Source organism: Bacillus rossius, chromosome 5 (genome assembly GCF_032445375.1).
Source record: "Bacillus rossius redtenbacheri isolate Brsri chromosome 5, Brsri_v3, whole genome shotgun sequence".
Taxonomy (NCBI): Eukaryota; Metazoa; Arthropoda; class Insecta; order Phasmatodea; family Bacillidae; genus Bacillus; species Bacillus rossius.
The window spans coordinates 64870628-64888727 of NC_086333.1; the positions used below are offsets into that span (position 1 = coordinate 64870628).

Genomic DNA, 18100 nt, shown 5'->3' on the forward strand with positions numbered 1-18100 from the left:
TAGATAATAGTCCTTCAATGTTCCACGAAATGCAGACTGCGCCAAGTAGAAGCCATTATCATTCACCTGTAGAGCACCGATAACAGTCTTAGGTTTAGTTTCATGTCCAGGCGTCATACCAATCGGTTGCTGCGCATCTGTTTTTTTGCCTGTACGCTCACTAGTCTTCAACCTAAACCGAGGAGTCGAAATTTCTGCAGGTAGTTCATCAGTAGGCACACGGACGTTACCGTTGCATTTTTTTCGGATGTCGTCGCAAACTATCAATTCGAGTAAACCATTCATGACACTCATCGCAGCGAAACTTCATACGAGAAGGATTCTTCTTGCATTTACTCCGTTTATGTCTCCGTGCATCATGGGAAAATGCGAACGTCATATCGCAGTAGCTGCAAGGATATCGTGCTGATGAAGACGAACCTTCCAGACCCGAACCAGTTAACGAAGTTACAGCAATTGTACCATTTCCAGGCATATTCTTATGCACATCAATCATTCGTTGTTGCACCGAAACCTTTACTTTCTGCCGCGCAGCTGGACCTTTGCATGTCTTCACGTGCGTTTTCATATTATCTTTTCTGGCAAACTGCTTATGACATTTATCACAAACAAACATTTTACGATATAGGTTCTCGGCACATTCGCTCTTCTCGTGTCGTCGAGCATTGCTGTTGTTTGAGAAAATCTTGTCGCAGTAACAGCACCGATGTTCTTTAGTTGTCGAATCAGCAGCCATTGAAGTCTCCATCGAGAGCAAAACGTCGTTCATCATGGTTTCCTGCGCAGCCAGCTCTGTAGTCATTAAGCTCTCTTCTGCTGGTGGTACCACGACTGATGAAGTCTCCTCCAATGTTGACGTCGTCGTTGCCAACGGGATCTGCACCTTCTTCGTCGTCGCTGACGTCAGGGTTCCTGTAGACGATGGTACAACGTCCATCAAGTTCGTCGTAAAATGCCGGTAAAGATACCATCGAGTTCGCAAGAACAAGTAATTACGAGACTTATGCACCAGATGAAACAAACTAGGTGATCCTTACACCGTCGACGTCAGTAACAAACTGAATGGTCTGCTGTATACGACACTCTTATATACATGCACCCGATGGAATAATACGCTAGTCAAATAAAGAAACATTTACTATAAAGCACGAGTCAAAACGTCATTTAAAAAAGAGGATCATATGATCGAAAAAATTCGATGAGGTGTGATACGTTCTCGTCTCATGAATTCGATCTCACCAATATATGCTAGGCTCCAAGAGCTTCAATTCGTGCCATCATATCCATCTACAGTTGGCTTCAAGAGCTACAATTCGCGCCATCAGATCCATCTACATTTGGCTCCTATGCTCCAATTGACCATCAGCTTCAAGTGCTCCAACAGCTTCAAAGCTCCAACAGCTTCAAAGCTCCAAAGCTCCAACACGCAATATACGCAATGTACACACAATGACTACGCTCGTTCGCGCAGGACAAGCGTTTAATGAAAACGAAGCACGTTTGGACGGAAATTCTACAAAACGAAAGCTCATTTAACGAAAAGGAGGTACATTCTCTCGCTTTGTGAACTTTGGTTCGCACCATCCGCCAAATGGCAGCACCGTGGTTACGCACTTCCGTTCCATGACTTCAGTCGCATTCACGAAATTACTCTCATCAAATGCCGTATACCGAAAGCTACGACGCTACACATAAATTATTATAAATTATCTTATTAATAACATTTCTGTGAGAATATGATGGTTTCATAACAGTGTTTTGTGACAACTTATCTTGCACATGCCAAAACAGGCGGCTAAAACTCGACAGTTTGTTTACATGGTGATATTTCTTCGTTGAAATATTCTTCAGGCGGGCCGTACCATTCTATGTCCCGGGCCGGATGTGGCTCGCGGGCCGCTAGTTGGGTACCACTGACTTAGAAAATACGTTCCAATAAGATGACCGTTACGTGAATTGCTCTTCAGTTGTTGGCACTTCGGTGGGCTGAATGAAGGTAGCGTTTTGGGCGATTTTATTTTTCTGTGAATCTCTGATCGACATTGCGTGCCATCAATCTATTAAATACCGGCACTATGGGGAAGATCCATTGGTGAAAGCAATGCGTTCGTTGTTGTTATTTGGCTGTTAATTACCTCATCCAGAGGACATGATTTCTGGGAGCTCATTGGGACTAGGATAACATTCGAACGTTCGTCGTTCATTTGCAGTTGCATTTTATGGTGTCGGATGTCTGATGTAAGCAATCGCCATTACAGCCTAGATCAACGTTTTCTCCACCAGGCATAAAGTTCATCAACTAGTCTGTTTTTTAAAATCAAAATACAATTCCAAGTATGATGTTGTAAATAGTCTAAATTAAACCGTTATACCATTTAAACTGGGACATTCTTTTATGGAATTCCAAGTCCCACAGTAATGTGCAAATGTTAGTTTCACCAGGTTTTTGTATTACCTAATAATATGCGAGTAACAACAGCTTTTATGACCTTATTCGGTAAGTTGTAATAAACCTACTCTGTGGAAAATACATCTTTTTTGATTTGAAAGAGAAGTTTTTCTGCTTACGTCTATTATTCTACTTATATTATTTTGTCAGTGTAAACATAATCTTTCTTTAGGAAGGAAGCTTTAGCGAATGAATACAAAAAGAGATATTAGTTGAAAATATTTGTAAATTTTAAGTTGTAGGAAGTGACGGGTGCATTCATTATGGTAGTGAAATGCCTTCTATTTGAAATAAATCCATTTCGTTTAGCTAAAAACTAAATCATATTTAATATTTTCAATTATATTTTAAAATTTTAACAAGCTACATATTCAAACAATTATTCAGAGTTTCAGGTAAGTGATTTCTACTTACTTGGGATTGTAATAAGTTAATTAAAAATCCAAAGTTAATATTATAATTTCTACTTAATTAATGGTATAAGCAAGTAGATAAATCTTGAAAACGTTGCTGTTCGCATATTATTGCAAAATCTTTTTTTTTAACTGTTTATGCATGAACAAACGATATTTGAGTACTTAAATGTGTCATTTAATAAAACCATCGCCAACAAAAAAACAACAGTTACAACTTAACTGGAAAATTTTTTAAATTTAATTTTTTTTTATTACAATAATCTTTATACAAAAATTAATGTTTTTGAATAAAGTTGTAACAAATTTGTACTGTTAACATCTCCCTTCATATCTAAAAGTTTTTTTTCTCTACTGCACTTTAGTTACACAACAAAGCATTCCGTTACTGAAAATAAAACAAATTTACTAAAAAAAATTACTGTTTATAATAATTTAAAACTCACTATCTTCTCTTCAGACATGAGGTTTAACATTTATGTCTTTTCACATTTTAAAAATATATTTTCACAGTAATTATTTGTTTACATAATTCATACAAGTAGCAATTAATTATTAATTATTGTGTTTTAAAAAATATGTGAAACTTTTAAAATATATTTGAAATATACTGGTACAATATTCAAATGTAATATTTTTAGTGTAGTTACAGCTAAGCACCTTTTTTTTCGCTCCATGTTTATAAATTAAAATTTATTCAAAAACTCATTAAGCACTTAATTACTGAAACGATTGGGCCTCATTAGTTTATATTGCTAAAGAAGCGTGGCTTTTGATTAAACTGTATCAAAATTTTACTATCTTACATGCCTTACTGTTTATTATAAAGTGACTGACATTAATTCATCATATAAAAAAAACTAACTATTGCTGAGAATGTTGCATATATTATAACTGCTGCAGTGGAGATTTAATGTAATACACTCAAATACTCACTTGTAAGAATTATTATTAGAAACGAATGCAATTATATGTAAAGCTTATACCTTTTAAAAATTAAATTTAACATTTGTTAAAATTTAGTAATTACTGGGGGAAAATTAATATTCCATGATGCTGAAGCTACACTAATAACTACTCAATATTTAATATTAAATACTGCAAGTAACAACTATATAACAAATTTAAAGCAGAAACTTATATGCATATATTCCTAAAAATTAAAATAATGTTGTCAGAACCAAACTCTTAACCTGGGTCAGTAACGAAAATTGTCTGGTTAACAGGCGACGCGTGGTCAAAGAAAAGATGCAATTTTAAAACATATTTAACATCAAAGTTCCTTTTGTGCGTGACCAGTATTCAAAAGCAAGCAAAATGAACTAATTGATGGTTGAATTACCCAGTTTGTCCCGTCGCACAGGATTATTTTGTGTCGCACAATAATTGATTCCAGTAGGGTACTAAAAATTCATTCCCAAAAACCAAAACAATCCTCCTAACACAATGCAAGGTCAAAATAACGTGTCTTGACGTCTGGGAATGTGACGGGTTAGTTCTTGGGGATCTCGTCGTCGCCCCAGCTGATGTTCACGAAGGTGCCCGTCTTGGCCGACTTCTCGCAAGCTGCAGCGATCTTGCTGACGGCCATCGTCTCGTAGTCCTTAACCTTCAGCTCTGATTCCTTCCCTGAAAGTTTTACACAAAAAATTGCTCGACTGTAAAGTCGGTTTACGGACGATAGTTTAACGTGACAACGTCATAACAAAACATTGATGAAATGGTTGCATACTTTTATGAATAAAATTAAAACATTTTTATTGAATTATCGCTATTTTGTATGGATACAAAGAAGGAGTGAAATGAAATATACTTACAATTTAATTGATAAATTTACTTTTATTTGCACTGATTCATTCAAATATGTTTATTACTTTAACGAAGAGATTATTTTAACTATAACTTTTATACATATTTGCTATTTAACTTCTTCCAATCTGTGTTATTCTGTTAAGGATAGGACGATTATAAGAAAAGTAGGAAACGAATGGGAGTGTTTCAAATTTAACGTGCCTCGAAAAAGTCAAATCGATGGTTGTTCCAATCGAGTGGAAGAGAGATGCGGCGCAAGCGTACAGTGAGCGTAACGGGACACAGCGTAACGGGACAATGTACGTTACGGGACACTTCTTCGTGCGTGCAGCCGGCGTTCATCGATTTACAAGACGTTGTCACGTCAAAAAAAAACACATACAAATAAAAATTATACTTGCGCTTTTAAATCTTATACTTTAGTGACTGATATTGAATACTGGTCCATAACATTAAAAGCATTCATTTACTGTGAATATCAGCGATAGAAATTGCGTTTTTAAATTTTTCGAGTGTATTTAACAAAGTGAGGTTAGGTTATACTACCTTAGGCGCATTATGACAAATGTAAGGGAATGAATTCTTACGATGCGTGCGCAACATACAACAAAAACTAACGATGTAAAAATGCTACACACAAATAAAAATCATATATTTGCTTTTAAACTTTAGTGATTGATACTGAATACTGGTACTTATCCTTAATAATATTCATTTATTGTAAACACCTATTTGTGATAGAAATTGTGTTTATAAACTTTTTCAAGTTTATATACCTATATGAGGTTATGTTCCCGTACGTATAATTTATTTGTACTATAAATTATTACAAAATTATTTAATAAATAATTATAATTAATAATTTGGAATAAATATTTAGCATTTGTTTTAAATTTAATTAATAATTAAAATTCATATTACGACATTTTACTCAATTAAATAATTAATTTTATACGTCTGTTTATATTAATATTGAACACTGGGTACTGAATTTTTTTATATTTTAATTGAATTTATACTTTAACAACCGTATTTAAGGGATCACTTCAGTCCTTTTATTATTTCATTCCTATTAATTATTTGAATGCAAAATTAAAGTTAGGTTTTCATTACACCAAGTAAGTACAACTTCTAACGTGCGAACATTCGTACACGCACACATTTTTATAAAAATTGACAACCGTATTTGACTGGCCTAAGAATAGAGACCGGAAAAATTCGCGGATTCAGTTCGCGATAGGCTAGAATTTAAATACACATACCTTTAAGCTGCTTTTGCTAGTGGCTTACTGTTAATTTTGACGACTCCGAGCAAATGAGAAATCCTCAACCAAGGAAGTGCCGAACCACAGGCAAATCAGTTCAGACGACTCACAAGTCGGCATCCAGTGAACAGGCGTAATCTGCCCGAGTATGCTGAGGACTGTGTATTCTATCCTGAAGGTCATTGAAACTGCGAATTTTCCCGGTCCCTACCTATGAATTATTCTCGGCTTGCTGTCGAGTGACGGCGCTGTGTACCAACCTTGCACGACGTCCAGGAAGTGCTCCATCTCCCTTTGGTACGCCTCCTTGTACCGCGAGGCGAACGTGAAGTAGATGGGGTGTCGCACCTCCCCGCTCAACCCCCGCTGGACGGTAACTCCCGCCATCGGCCTCTCGTTGCCCGCCGCGACCATGCCGCGCGAACCGAACACCTGCGCAGCCGGGTCATTTCTCCGTTGGGGCGGTATTCCAAGACACTCGTGGCGAACAAGCACCGCCTTGTTGGGATACAACCGTAACATAACTCGTGGGCCGTTCTCCTAGGGCGGTATTCCAAGACACTCGTGGCGAATAAGCACCGTCTTGTTGGGATACAACGGTAACCTAACTCGTGGGCCGTTCTCCTAGGGCGGTATTCCAAGACATTCGTGGCGAATAAGCACCACCTTGTTGGGATACAACCGTAACCTAACTCGTGGGCCGTTCTCCTAGGGCGGTATTCCAAGACATTCGTGGCGAATAAGCACCACCTTGTTGGGATACAACCGTAACCTAACTCGTGGGCCGTTCTCCTAGGGCGGTATTCCAAGACACTCGTGGCGAATAAGCACCGCCTTGTCGGGATACAACCCAAAACTGCTCCAATGGCCAGCTCACTGGCGTCTACATCCAGAATGAACTTACGCCCAAAATCGGGCAGCCTCAAAACCGGTGGCGTACACAAAGCCTTTTTTTACACAATAAATGGCCCCTTGTTGTTCAGGTCCCCAATGGAATTTTTCTTCTTTTTTTCTCTTTAGTTTATTCATGGGTTCTACCTTATCTGAGTACTGTGGTATAAAACGCGCATAGTACCCGACCATGCCTAAGAAACGTCTGATTCCACGAACATTTCTAGGACGGGGAAAAGATATCACCACCTCAACTTTCTCTTGATCTAACTCGTCGGCCGTATTCCAGAACCTGTCCAGACCCAATCCCGGTTACGATAACGAAGAAGCAACCGTTTTAAATAATCTGTGCCCTGCGCGAGGCTACACACTGATTCCAATGCATTCCAGAGAACGTTTGGCAACCATCGATGCATTTGCCAAGCCAAAATTCCTACAGATAGCAGCACTATCGTGCGAATTAAATTGGCGTAATTTTAATTTTCTCAAGTACTTTTAAAGTTTCGTATCTTTCTTGTACAAAATGTATTCCAGAATAGTTTCGATACCATAAAGTTCCATTTGGCACACCAATACATTTGGTACGTCCCCACGATATTTACGAAATTCAATATATACGAGTTAACGGCGTCAGATGAGGGCCCCGCCATCTGGATTAAATCAACGAAAAACTGAGCTCTGCGCATACGCGGAAATTTGGGCAACAGATCGGTAATGGATAGTACACCAAAATCCGTGCCCTAGAAATAAGGTACTGACTGGCCTGTCCTATCGTGCACTTGGAATACAATTAGGATAAATGTGTACCATATTCAACACCTGAACCCTGATTAATGTGTCTTGGAATACCGGCCCTAGAAACACTTTAAAAACTGAGATCACTGTGGGATTAAATGCTGTTCCATTTTATAGGATAGTTAAGGGCAGGCATTTTTCGTGAATAAATCTGAACGCCTATAAGACTGCAACAAGGTATGCTCGCACCAGCGGTTTCTTCCTTGTGATTGGCGGCCGTCTGCGAGAGAAGTCGTTGCCTTATTTGACCGAGCCACCCAGGACGTGTTTGCTTCCGCAATGAATTACTGTGATTGGTGTTATAACAATAGTCGTGTACCTGAAAGAAGGACACCCAATTCACGAACCATACACGACGCTACAGTGTTTTTAACTTTCAGCTAATCGAGGAATCTTTTCGCGAAATATGAATACAGTTTAGGATAGTTAATTTTTGATATGCCCACTTAGCAGGACATACAATAGCTAGAGACCTGTAAAATTCGCGATTTCAAATCCCTAAAGGATAGACTCCGTGGTCCTCTAAGCACTCGTGCAAATTACATCTGCTGATTGGTTACCGACTCGTAACACCTGTTGACTGGAATGATCGTGATTCGCTAATTATTCTGTTAAAGATTTTTCATTGGCCCAGAGTCCTTCAGAGAAACTGTGGCCCAATCACTGAAGCAAAATAATGTCAAAAGTATTTGGACTCTATCCTATCGCGAAATGAATCCGCGAATTTTACAGGTCTCTAGCAATGGCACGTTTCAAACGGACGATGTCGAACGAGGAAGCGGTAAAGCACTCGCCTCGAGACGCTGGTCGTAGCCGAAGTCGGAGTTGCGCGTGAGGTTGATGATGCCGATGGTGCCGCTGGGGAAGTGGGCCAGGACGGCCACCGTGTCGAAGTCGTCCAAGGCGCCCACCTCGGGCACGTTGGCCGAGCCCATGGCGGCCACGCGGTTCGGGAACTCGCCCACCATCCAGCACATCATGTCGATGTCGTGCACCAGGCTGTCCGTGAAGATGCCACCTGCGCCGCGCGTGCCACGCCCGTCCCACACCGTACCACGCCCGTCCCAACACTTGCACGAGTAAACCTAGCTCTACCCGGGTTATCAAAGTTATCAAAGCAAAGTCCGAATAAATTTGCATCTTGTGATTACCCGTGCACACCTAGGTCTTCCCAACGCTGGCTGGGTTAGCACCTATTAGGTGTTGCGTCATTTTTGACCACGTTACGTAAGGTTACGTTAAATTAGATTGGTTAAGGTAACAACGAAACTACACTACTACTACTACTACTATTGTTTTTCTTTGTTTGTTGACCATATTCCTGTTACGGAATATTTTGTGGTGTTTATATCCTGTTGACTACAGCAATTGTTTTGCTTAATTTGTGTTTTTTGTCTTTTGGGTATTTTTATTTATTTATTTATTTTTAGTTTTTAGTTTTCTTAAACAGAAAAAGTGCTTAGCAATGGCGTATGTCCAAAAACTTACATCAAGTCATGTACTCCCATTGCACAAATCTTTCAAAGATAATAACGAAACTACAGTTGAATCGGCACATTCTAAAAGGGCCTTAGTCACAAAAAAAAAATAGCAAAGTGATTTTAAGCATGAAAATCGCATGTTATAGGATAGCTTCAACTATCTATGCTAAAACGTATTGAGTCACACGCGCGGGTTAGCTAACATTAGCCAGGGAAATTCTTAACGCACGCTAAAAGGGTTGCTCAGGGACAGATTTATTCGTTTTTATCATGACTGGGTTTCTTGGACTGAGGCCCTTTTAGCATGTGCCGATTCAGTTATCAATCATTTTGTTTTTCTAACATTACCCAGTCAGTGTTGGGTGGACCTAGGTGTACACGGGTAAACGCCGAATTCAATTTTATTTCCGTTATCATTCTAGCTTTACCCAACAAACTTGGATAATGCTAAGTTAACCCAGGTAAACCTAGGTTTACATCTTCTTCCAGGATTACCCGCAAGATATATATACATTCTGATGGAAAAATTTATCACTTATAAACACCAATTATTTCACAGGAGTAACTATTTGTACCATTCAGTCACTTTTAAACAAGAAGGCTTTCCATTAATTATGCCCAATGGTCAGACAGCCCAAAAATTTTATTATTAAACAATAAAAAAAATTATTAATATTATCAGATTTCTTTACGTAATATTTGTAAAGTGCCCACCTGTTAAAGGCTTTGACTGTTGGTAGGCACTCAAATAATAATAATAAAAAAAATAAAAAAAATGATGGACTTTAATTACAAGAAAATGTATTCCCAAAATTCTCATTCCAATTTTTCCTTATAAAAATAAAATTTTAAAAGTAAATTTAAAAAACATTATCACAGTAAAAAGTTTTGTCTTAAAACTTTCGTTCTATTTGGATATATTTGGCAACAGAGCACACTGAAACAAAGTCAATGCTAGTAGCAGATATTTTGCATCGGAAATAGAGAGTACGTGGCCAGTTAGGTGCACACTGCAACCTAAGGATAAGACATGCTGTACAGCTTATTACAATCCCGTGGTCTTGGACAATCAAGCGGACACGGACCATAAATGACCAGCCCGGCAATTCCCAGCTCTCCCGCCTACGTGACTCCATGCGACCAATAAAAGTAGAGTACTTGGGCGCGGTGGTAGCCATGATTGTTAACGTTTCAAGTACGTCAAAAATTGTTTACGAACAAGAATATTTAGTCTAGTGTTTCATCATTACTTTGTGGTTTATTGTAATTTAATATGTAATTCTAGACCATGTTTTGTTTTCGGCTAACAATATATATATATACGCATTTTTTTGTTTTTTTTTATAAACATTTTTCTTAACAGTGCAGTTCAATCTCATTGTTTGCGGTTTTTTTTTTAATAACCTTTCCATGCATTGTGGAAGCAACATACAGTTAGTGAAACGTAAATATCTTGCGTTTCCGGATCAGTTTCTGCTTTTGCCTGTAGAATTGTAGAATGCGCCTTCTTAGATTGCAGTACAGAGCAAATAGCGGGCACTGTTGCCAAATTGGTACTACCCAATTTGTTAACATTCAAATAATTTTTTTTTGTTCACCACTGATAATTATGTTACTTTTTACGTTTATTTTCATTTATTTTACGGTTTTATGATTTTTTCGAACCCATAAAATGGTGTCTTTCGACAGTATTATTACAGTTGTAGAAATTCTGAAGGGAAAAATAATCATTTCTGAACATTTTTATATCACAGGAGATACTATTTGCATTCGGTCACTATTAATAACAGGGCAAACCATTAATTATGCACTATGGTCAAACAGAGCCAATAATCTTTTATAATTAAATTGTTGAAAAATATCTGATGGCAAAAATGGTTGAAACCAACATGACATCTTTCAGTTACGTTTCCTTAGAAGTAATAATTGAATATTAGCAGGATGCTTTTAATGAAATACCACCAAAAAAAAGTATTTCCAAAATTTTCAATACCTACAATTTTTTCTATAAGTACGCTTTTTTTTTAAGTAGACCTTTATTTAAAAAAATACATTACAAAGTTATGCCTAAAACGTTTGTGCTTTTGGGTATATCTGGCAACAGGGCACACCAAAACAAGCGCTTTTAGCACTTATCATGCAATGGAAAGAGAGTATATAACCATTAAAATGCAGATTGCAAACTAAGGATGAGTCACGCTATAGAGCTCACAATTTAATAACAACACACATTAGTTACAACACACCGTCTCTGAGTATTTATTTCACCATCAAATTCTTATCTGTCAATTTTAAACTAATTAGATTTCACTCCGCTTTAATTGCCATGCGTACGTAACAGAAATGAGACACATTATTTTAACATATTAGTTTCCTCCAGCAATTAATTCCCCTCAATTATCTATTAGCATCTTACCACCTTTAATTGTCTCTAACTATTTCGAAGTCGAGACGTTTCGCTCGATCCGTTTCCATTTTAACATGGTCGAGCAAGAAAAAAATTGTATACAATTAATTTAGTAGTAAGCCACCTAAAATATAAGTGATTATATCAATTTTAACTTTAAACATAATGTAACGGATCTTACTATTCTAGAAAATTTATTTCCTTTATTCGTTTACGTATTATATAAATACACACACACACACACACACACACACACACACACACACACACACACACACAGAGATATATATATATATATATATATATACTAGCTGCAGTACCCGGCTTTGTCCGGGCTGAACACCGGGTGATATATTGTCCGCGAGTTACAGCAAAATGGATAGCGATATGTCCAGTGTGGTGGACGTTAAGAAATGACACATAATTACTGTTTGTGTATCTGTGACCTATGGTTTTCTGTTTACCCATGGCGATCGGTTGAAAGGTTTAGAAGTTGATGCGCTACAGCGCCATCTAGCGGCGAGTTACAAAAAAAATTGTTAGCATAAAAACCTTCTCCATGATAAAAACACTTCGATGTGCCAACTTTCATGGCGATCGGTCAAACGGTGTAAGAGTTTATCGACGACATACATGCCAATATCAAATTTATATATATTCTTATATTTAGAAATTTTGGGGCTTTCACTTTTGCGGAAAGTGGATGTTCAGGACCTCGAATGGTTTGGAAACTCCATCTCGAAAGAATAGATATTTGAAATTCCTGAAATTGTCGAAATTTTGGGGCTTTGTTCCCAGAGGGGGGCGGGGGGTTCGAGGACCCTGAATGGCTCGAAAACACTTAAAATCGAAAGAAATAGATTTTTCAAATTTTTTAAACTTTCAAAATTTTGGGGCTTTAACCACCGGGAGGGGGGGGGGGGGGGGTTGACGTTGAGGACCCCGAATGGCTCGGAAACACTCCAAATCGAAAGAGATATAAAGGAATATAAGAATGTAGGCATTTACTGTACTCCAATCTACCATAATAACAATATTGACAAATAGAAAGCTTATACCTACCTATGACTAATTATCTAAATAAATTAATAAATAACTCTATGTTTAAGAATTTTTGTACATACATAATATTAAACTTCAAACTATACACACCAAAAAAAACTAAGGATGTTTGTGAAACTATATTTATTTGTCATAATGTTTAAAACATTTGGAGGATTTCTTTATATGTAAAACTGTGGTGGCAATATTCCGCTTATCCAAAGGAGTATAGAAATTAATAGAGACATCACTCCCTGTACACACCACAAATCTTTGAATTAAGTATAAAAAAACATAGTCCAAAATGAAACAAAAAGTATAAAAAACAACTAATTTGACAAAAAAATTATACAACTGGAATGACAATCTTAACATCCGCCTGAAATTTAATAGAAGTAGGTAGGTAAGAATATACATATATAAGAAATTAAATGAAATTAAAACATACATAAATAAAATTATCTCACACTCAACCAAACATAATGTTTAATATGAAATAAAGGAAGATGGCAATTACACGTAACTATTCTAATTAATAAAAAAATCAACTTTCCTGAAATAGTTAAATTCAAATTTTTCAACAATATATTACATAATTGATAAATATTTCTGGTCTTCGGTCTCAGCAGCCCTAAGACTCTTGACGCTCAGCAGATAAATTATAAACACTAAACCAAACTCCTTGCGAATAAGTAGGTAATGTAAAAAAAATAACAATATTGACAAATAGAAAATATTAGTAGGCCCTACCTACCTATGAATAAATTTCGAAGAAATTTATAAGTTTAAGAATTATGTACCTACATAATATTAAACTTGAAACTATCCACACAATAAAAACCTAAGAATGTTAGTGAAACTAATTTTTTTTATTTGTCATAATACCTAAAATACGTATGTTTCCAAAATGAAACAAAGTATAAATAATGACCAATTTGACAAAAAAAATTGTACAACTCGAATGACATTGAAAACGTACACGTGAAATTTAAAAGAATTATGAGTGCCCTAGGTAGGGAGGAAAAATATATATAGAAGAAATTAAATTTAAAAAATGGGTGCGTGTACTTAGGTACGCGCATGTGAAGTTATACTTCTTTGGCATCATTAAAAAATAGTTTTTAATTGCATGCAAAAATATTGCGTAGAGTCCCTCCGCGTGGAAGAAGTGAAACTTCGTAATGTGGAAATGAAAATAGGAAGGGGTAGAAATTGATTTTTAGTGAAATCATATTGTATCAAATCAAACTAAAAAAACAAAGGAAATAAATTTGTAACGATTCATAGATTGATCTTGATCTTGATCTTGATCTTGATCTTTTGAGAGAGAGACAGAGAGAGAGAGAGAGAGAGAGGAGACAGAGACTGTGAGAGAGACACCTATTGAATGTCTATAAAACTAACTTTTTTATGAGAGCAGATTTTCATGAAATATATCATGAAATCATTCAACGATAAAACCTGTTTATTTAATTAAGCAGACGGGTTCGCCCCAAGGAGAAAATAACGCGGCGAGACCTCGTGGACATAGAGAAATGACACACTCACTATTTATGTGTCTATGAAACATGATTTTTTTCTGCAATTTAAATTTTAATATACAAAAACGGTATTGAAAATTGAAACAAATATGGCAACACTACAAACTGTCAAGAGCTTTTTTTTCTTACTCTCTACTTAGTTCCTTACAATAGCAAAACGTAACGTAATGGCTTGAAAGCTATTGCTCGGCAGACATAGAGGAATGACACTAACAGTTTGTATATCTATGACACACATTAAATTTTTTAGTTTTTTCTTAACTCAGAATCGAGATAAAATATCCAATTGTGAATCTAAACCATCCTCGAATCCCCGTGAACTCACACACAAAATTTCATCAAAATCGGTCCAGCCGTCTAGGAGGAGTTCAGTGACATACACACGCACCCAAGAAATATATATATACTAGATAATGCCCGGCATGCGTTGCAATGCCTCAATCAATTTTTTTTTGTAATTTTTTAAACGTATACTAAGCATCTCTCTTTATCTCTCTAATTCTCTATCTCTCTATGTGTATCTCTATATCTCTCTCTATCTTTTTATTTATATCTCTATCTCTCTATATATCTTTCTAGCGGACCCGACAGACATTGTCCTGCTCAAATGTACTTTTTGTGAGATATGAATATGGCGGTAAGTATTTCTACGCTGGACATTTTGTATCTTCTCATTATACATACCCCTCCTCTTGGGCACGCCACTGCCGTTACCAAAAACCTTTCCCATGGTTACGCAGAAGGCAACAACATTGCAAAAGCCCGTTGCCATGGAGGCTAATTATCAACAATGCTTAGTTTTTTTGCTTTTAAAGCGTGTATTTTTAGTTTTTCTTAACTCAGAATCGAGATAAAATATCCAATTGTGAATCTAAACCATCCTCGAATCCCCGTGAACTCACACACAAAATTTCATCAAAATCGGTCCAGCCGTCTAGGAGGAGTTCAGTGACATACACACGCACACAAGAAATATATATATAATAAATGAATGGTATCATAAGGAAATTACCTGAAGTCTTCATGTACTCTATAGGTGCCAGCATACAATCCTTGCTCGTGATCTTCACGATCTGAACGTGTCCCACTTCTCCGGAATGCACTCGTTCCCTCACGTTGCTGTAAGACGGGTCGAAACGTCTGGAAGGAAAAAAAATGAGAATGAGTCTCTCAGCACTCGCCAGTGATGTGTGAACATCTAACCTCGGTGACGAGCAAACACTCGTGTTATCGTGTTGTTCGTGTTGCAGATATACTTATGACACGAAAGTCGGACACGAGATCTAGCGTAGAATTCCTTAAAATAATGTCTAGCGTGATAAATAAACCGATAAATAAAACAGTCGATTTTCAAATACCAAAATTTATGAATGCGAATCACACACGTACTTTCTGCGACCGCTTCTAGAATTCGCTGCGTGAATCGTAACGTTGCTTGCCACAATCAAACGCAGATAGCAATTGCAGCACGAAACAGGAAATTTTAAAATACTATAAACGGGTCCGACAAAAGGTTGAGATGATTTTTAGAAAGTTAAAAATAAACAAGAAAGCATTCGTAAGTTTTCATTGTACAGAAATTATGAATTTTTTTTCAACGAATTGTTTTTTCCAACTCTTTGCGGTAAATGGTATGTCTCTAAAAAATAATTTTTTCAGGCAAATTTTTAAGGTAATATTTAGTAGATTTACAATAAATTGTTACAGGTACGATAGTTTATCTAATAAGGGAGTTATGAATGTTTTGTCCTTTAGCCCTTTCAGAAAAGGTTTGTATCATCACAAATTGTTTCAGAGAAAAGTGTTAGATTGAATTTAAAAAGTTTAGAAAAAATCTTCAATTTGATAGCGTTCCTACCATGGATGTCATACTTTTTTGTCCTTTAACTTCTTTTTTTCCAACCCTTGCAGTAATTAAAACAATAAATAAAAAAAAACATATAGGCTAGAGATGTGTAACATCTAACATAGCTAACGAGAAAATTCATATGTACTCATGTTGAAAATAAATTTTTAATACGTAACTTGGGAATGAAATTTTAAACTGAAATCTTTTAAAAAATGCTGAACGTGATTAATATACACAAATTGTTTTTTCAACTACATGTCTTGACGCGAATCACACGTAGTTTCCGCACCCGTCGCTAAAATTCTTTGCAGGAGCCGCTACGTATACTATTGAAACATTTGGTTAGCAGATATAAATTTTTAACTACACGATGAAATGGCTCCGGTAAAGGCGTAAAAATCTTGAAAAAATTCCGACTTTGGACCTGTTTTACGACAAGGAATTTTATTAAAACACTGCCAATATATTAAAAATTAATTTTTAAAGTTTGTGTTATCAAGTTACCCTTTGGTTTTGTGAACTTAGGTTCGCGCCATCCGCCACAGATGGCAGCACCGTGCACGAATAATTCTCCTCGAATAAACGAAGAGTTCTTCGTAATTTCAATTAACTGGAGCTTCGTATAAACAACGCCGTATTTCGACTCCCCGAGTTCTATGATTCGTTTCAAACAAAGGTGAACAAAATTAGTGTGTTCTTACCATAGACTTAACCAGTTTTTGAACGTTTGGTTAAAATAACAATATTGTCATTTTAGATTCATGTTCAATGCATGTGAGCTCAGTGTTCATAAATTTACGAAGATACCTAGGGCCGGCGCGTCCATATAGGCGAACTAGGCAACCGCCTAGGGCGCCAAGTAGCTGGGGGCGGCGCAGCACGACATATAACAGCTGATATAATAGTTTAACGATTTTTGAAACTAGATGAAAATGGATTTTGGTAACAGTTTGGAATGTTTATATTGATATAAGTAATTATTTAAAGTTCACGGTGACCTGTTTATGATTTGTAATAAGTAAAAAAGAAAAAAAAACAAGCCTGCTTGCATTTGATTGTTGACAAAATCTTAGGCTTGCGTGATGCATTTTGTGGCAAGGAAATTTTTTTTTGCTGTGTCCGCGGGGGGGAGGGGGGGGGGACATTAAGGTTTTTCACCTAGGGCGCCAATTTATCTTGCACCGGCCCTGAAGATACCCGGATTAATTTGTAACCAGTGTTTTCTTAAATTGAAGGTGATAATTTTGAACAATGTGATGCCGTGTACCGAGAGCTCAAATGTTACACATCGGAACAAGGGCAATCCAAGAGTTGCTCTGCTTCTGGGGTTGCAACCGCGTGGAAGGCGAATACACCGCCAGTGGGGGAGCACCCCAGAAGCCAGGCAACTCCGGACGACGGCCGCGGAGGCCATTGCGGTGGTTCCCTCGCCTGTTGAAGGCCGTGAAGAGCGGCTTGCCGACGCGCCGCGCCTCCTCGTAGCAGCGCTTGGCGGTCTCCAGATCCTGCGCCACGGGCTTCTCGCAGAACACGAACTTGCCCTTGGCGAGGGCGCGGCGCGTTATCTTCTCGTGCGTGAAGGTGGGCGTCGAGATCACCACGGCGTCCAGTCTGCAACAACAGCGCGCGTGCGTCTACCATCTGCCGGACGCGGCTGCCATCTGCCAGGCGCGGCTTCCAACTACCAGGCGCGTCTGCCGTCTGCCATCTGCCAGGCGTGTCTGCAATCTACCAGGCGCGTCTGCCATCTGCCGGGCGCGTCTGCCATCTGCCAGGAGCGGCTGCCATCTGCCAGGAGCGGCTGCCATCTGCCAGGAGCGGCTGCCATCTGCCAGGAGCGGCTGCCATCTACCAGGCGCGTCTGCCGTCTGCCATCTACCAGGCGCGGCTTCCATCTACCAGGCGCGTCTGCCATCTACCAGGCGCGTCTGCCATCTACCAGGCGCGTCTGCCATCTACCAGGCGCGTCTGCCATCTACCAGGCGCGTCTGCCATCTGCCGGGCACGTCTGCCATCTGCCAGGAGCGGCTACCATCTGCCAGGAGCGGCTGCCATCTGCCAGGAGCGGCTGCCATCTGCCAGGAGCGGCTGCCATCTAACAGGCGTGGCTTCCATCTACCAGGCGCGTCTGCCATCTACCAGGCGCGTCTGCCATC

At 38.1% G+C, this 18100-nt stretch overlaps 1 protein-coding gene across 1 annotated transcript in view; it reads right to left on the reverse strand.

Annotated features, from left to right (window-relative positions):
• Positions 1 to 3073: 3073 nt before the first annotated feature.
• LOC134531907 (inositol 2-dehydrogenase-like) overlaps positions 3074 to 18100 on the reverse strand; it is a 41190-nt gene continuing 26163 nt past the window's right edge. Inside the window, exons 4-8 of the mRNA XM_063367939.1 lie at positions 17376 to 17555; positions 15108 to 15235; positions 8420 to 8643; positions 6200 to 6371; positions 3074 to 4491 (exon numbers count right to left, since the gene is read on the reverse strand). Of these exons, the coding sequence (XP_063224009.1) occupies positions 4355 to 4491; positions 6200 to 6371; positions 8420 to 8643; positions 15108 to 15235; positions 17376 to 17555 (841 nt within the window). The 3' untranslated portion in view covers positions 3074 to 4354. The remainder of the gene's footprint in view (positions 4492 to 6199; positions 6372 to 8419; positions 8644 to 15107; positions 15236 to 17375; positions 17556 to 18100) is intronic.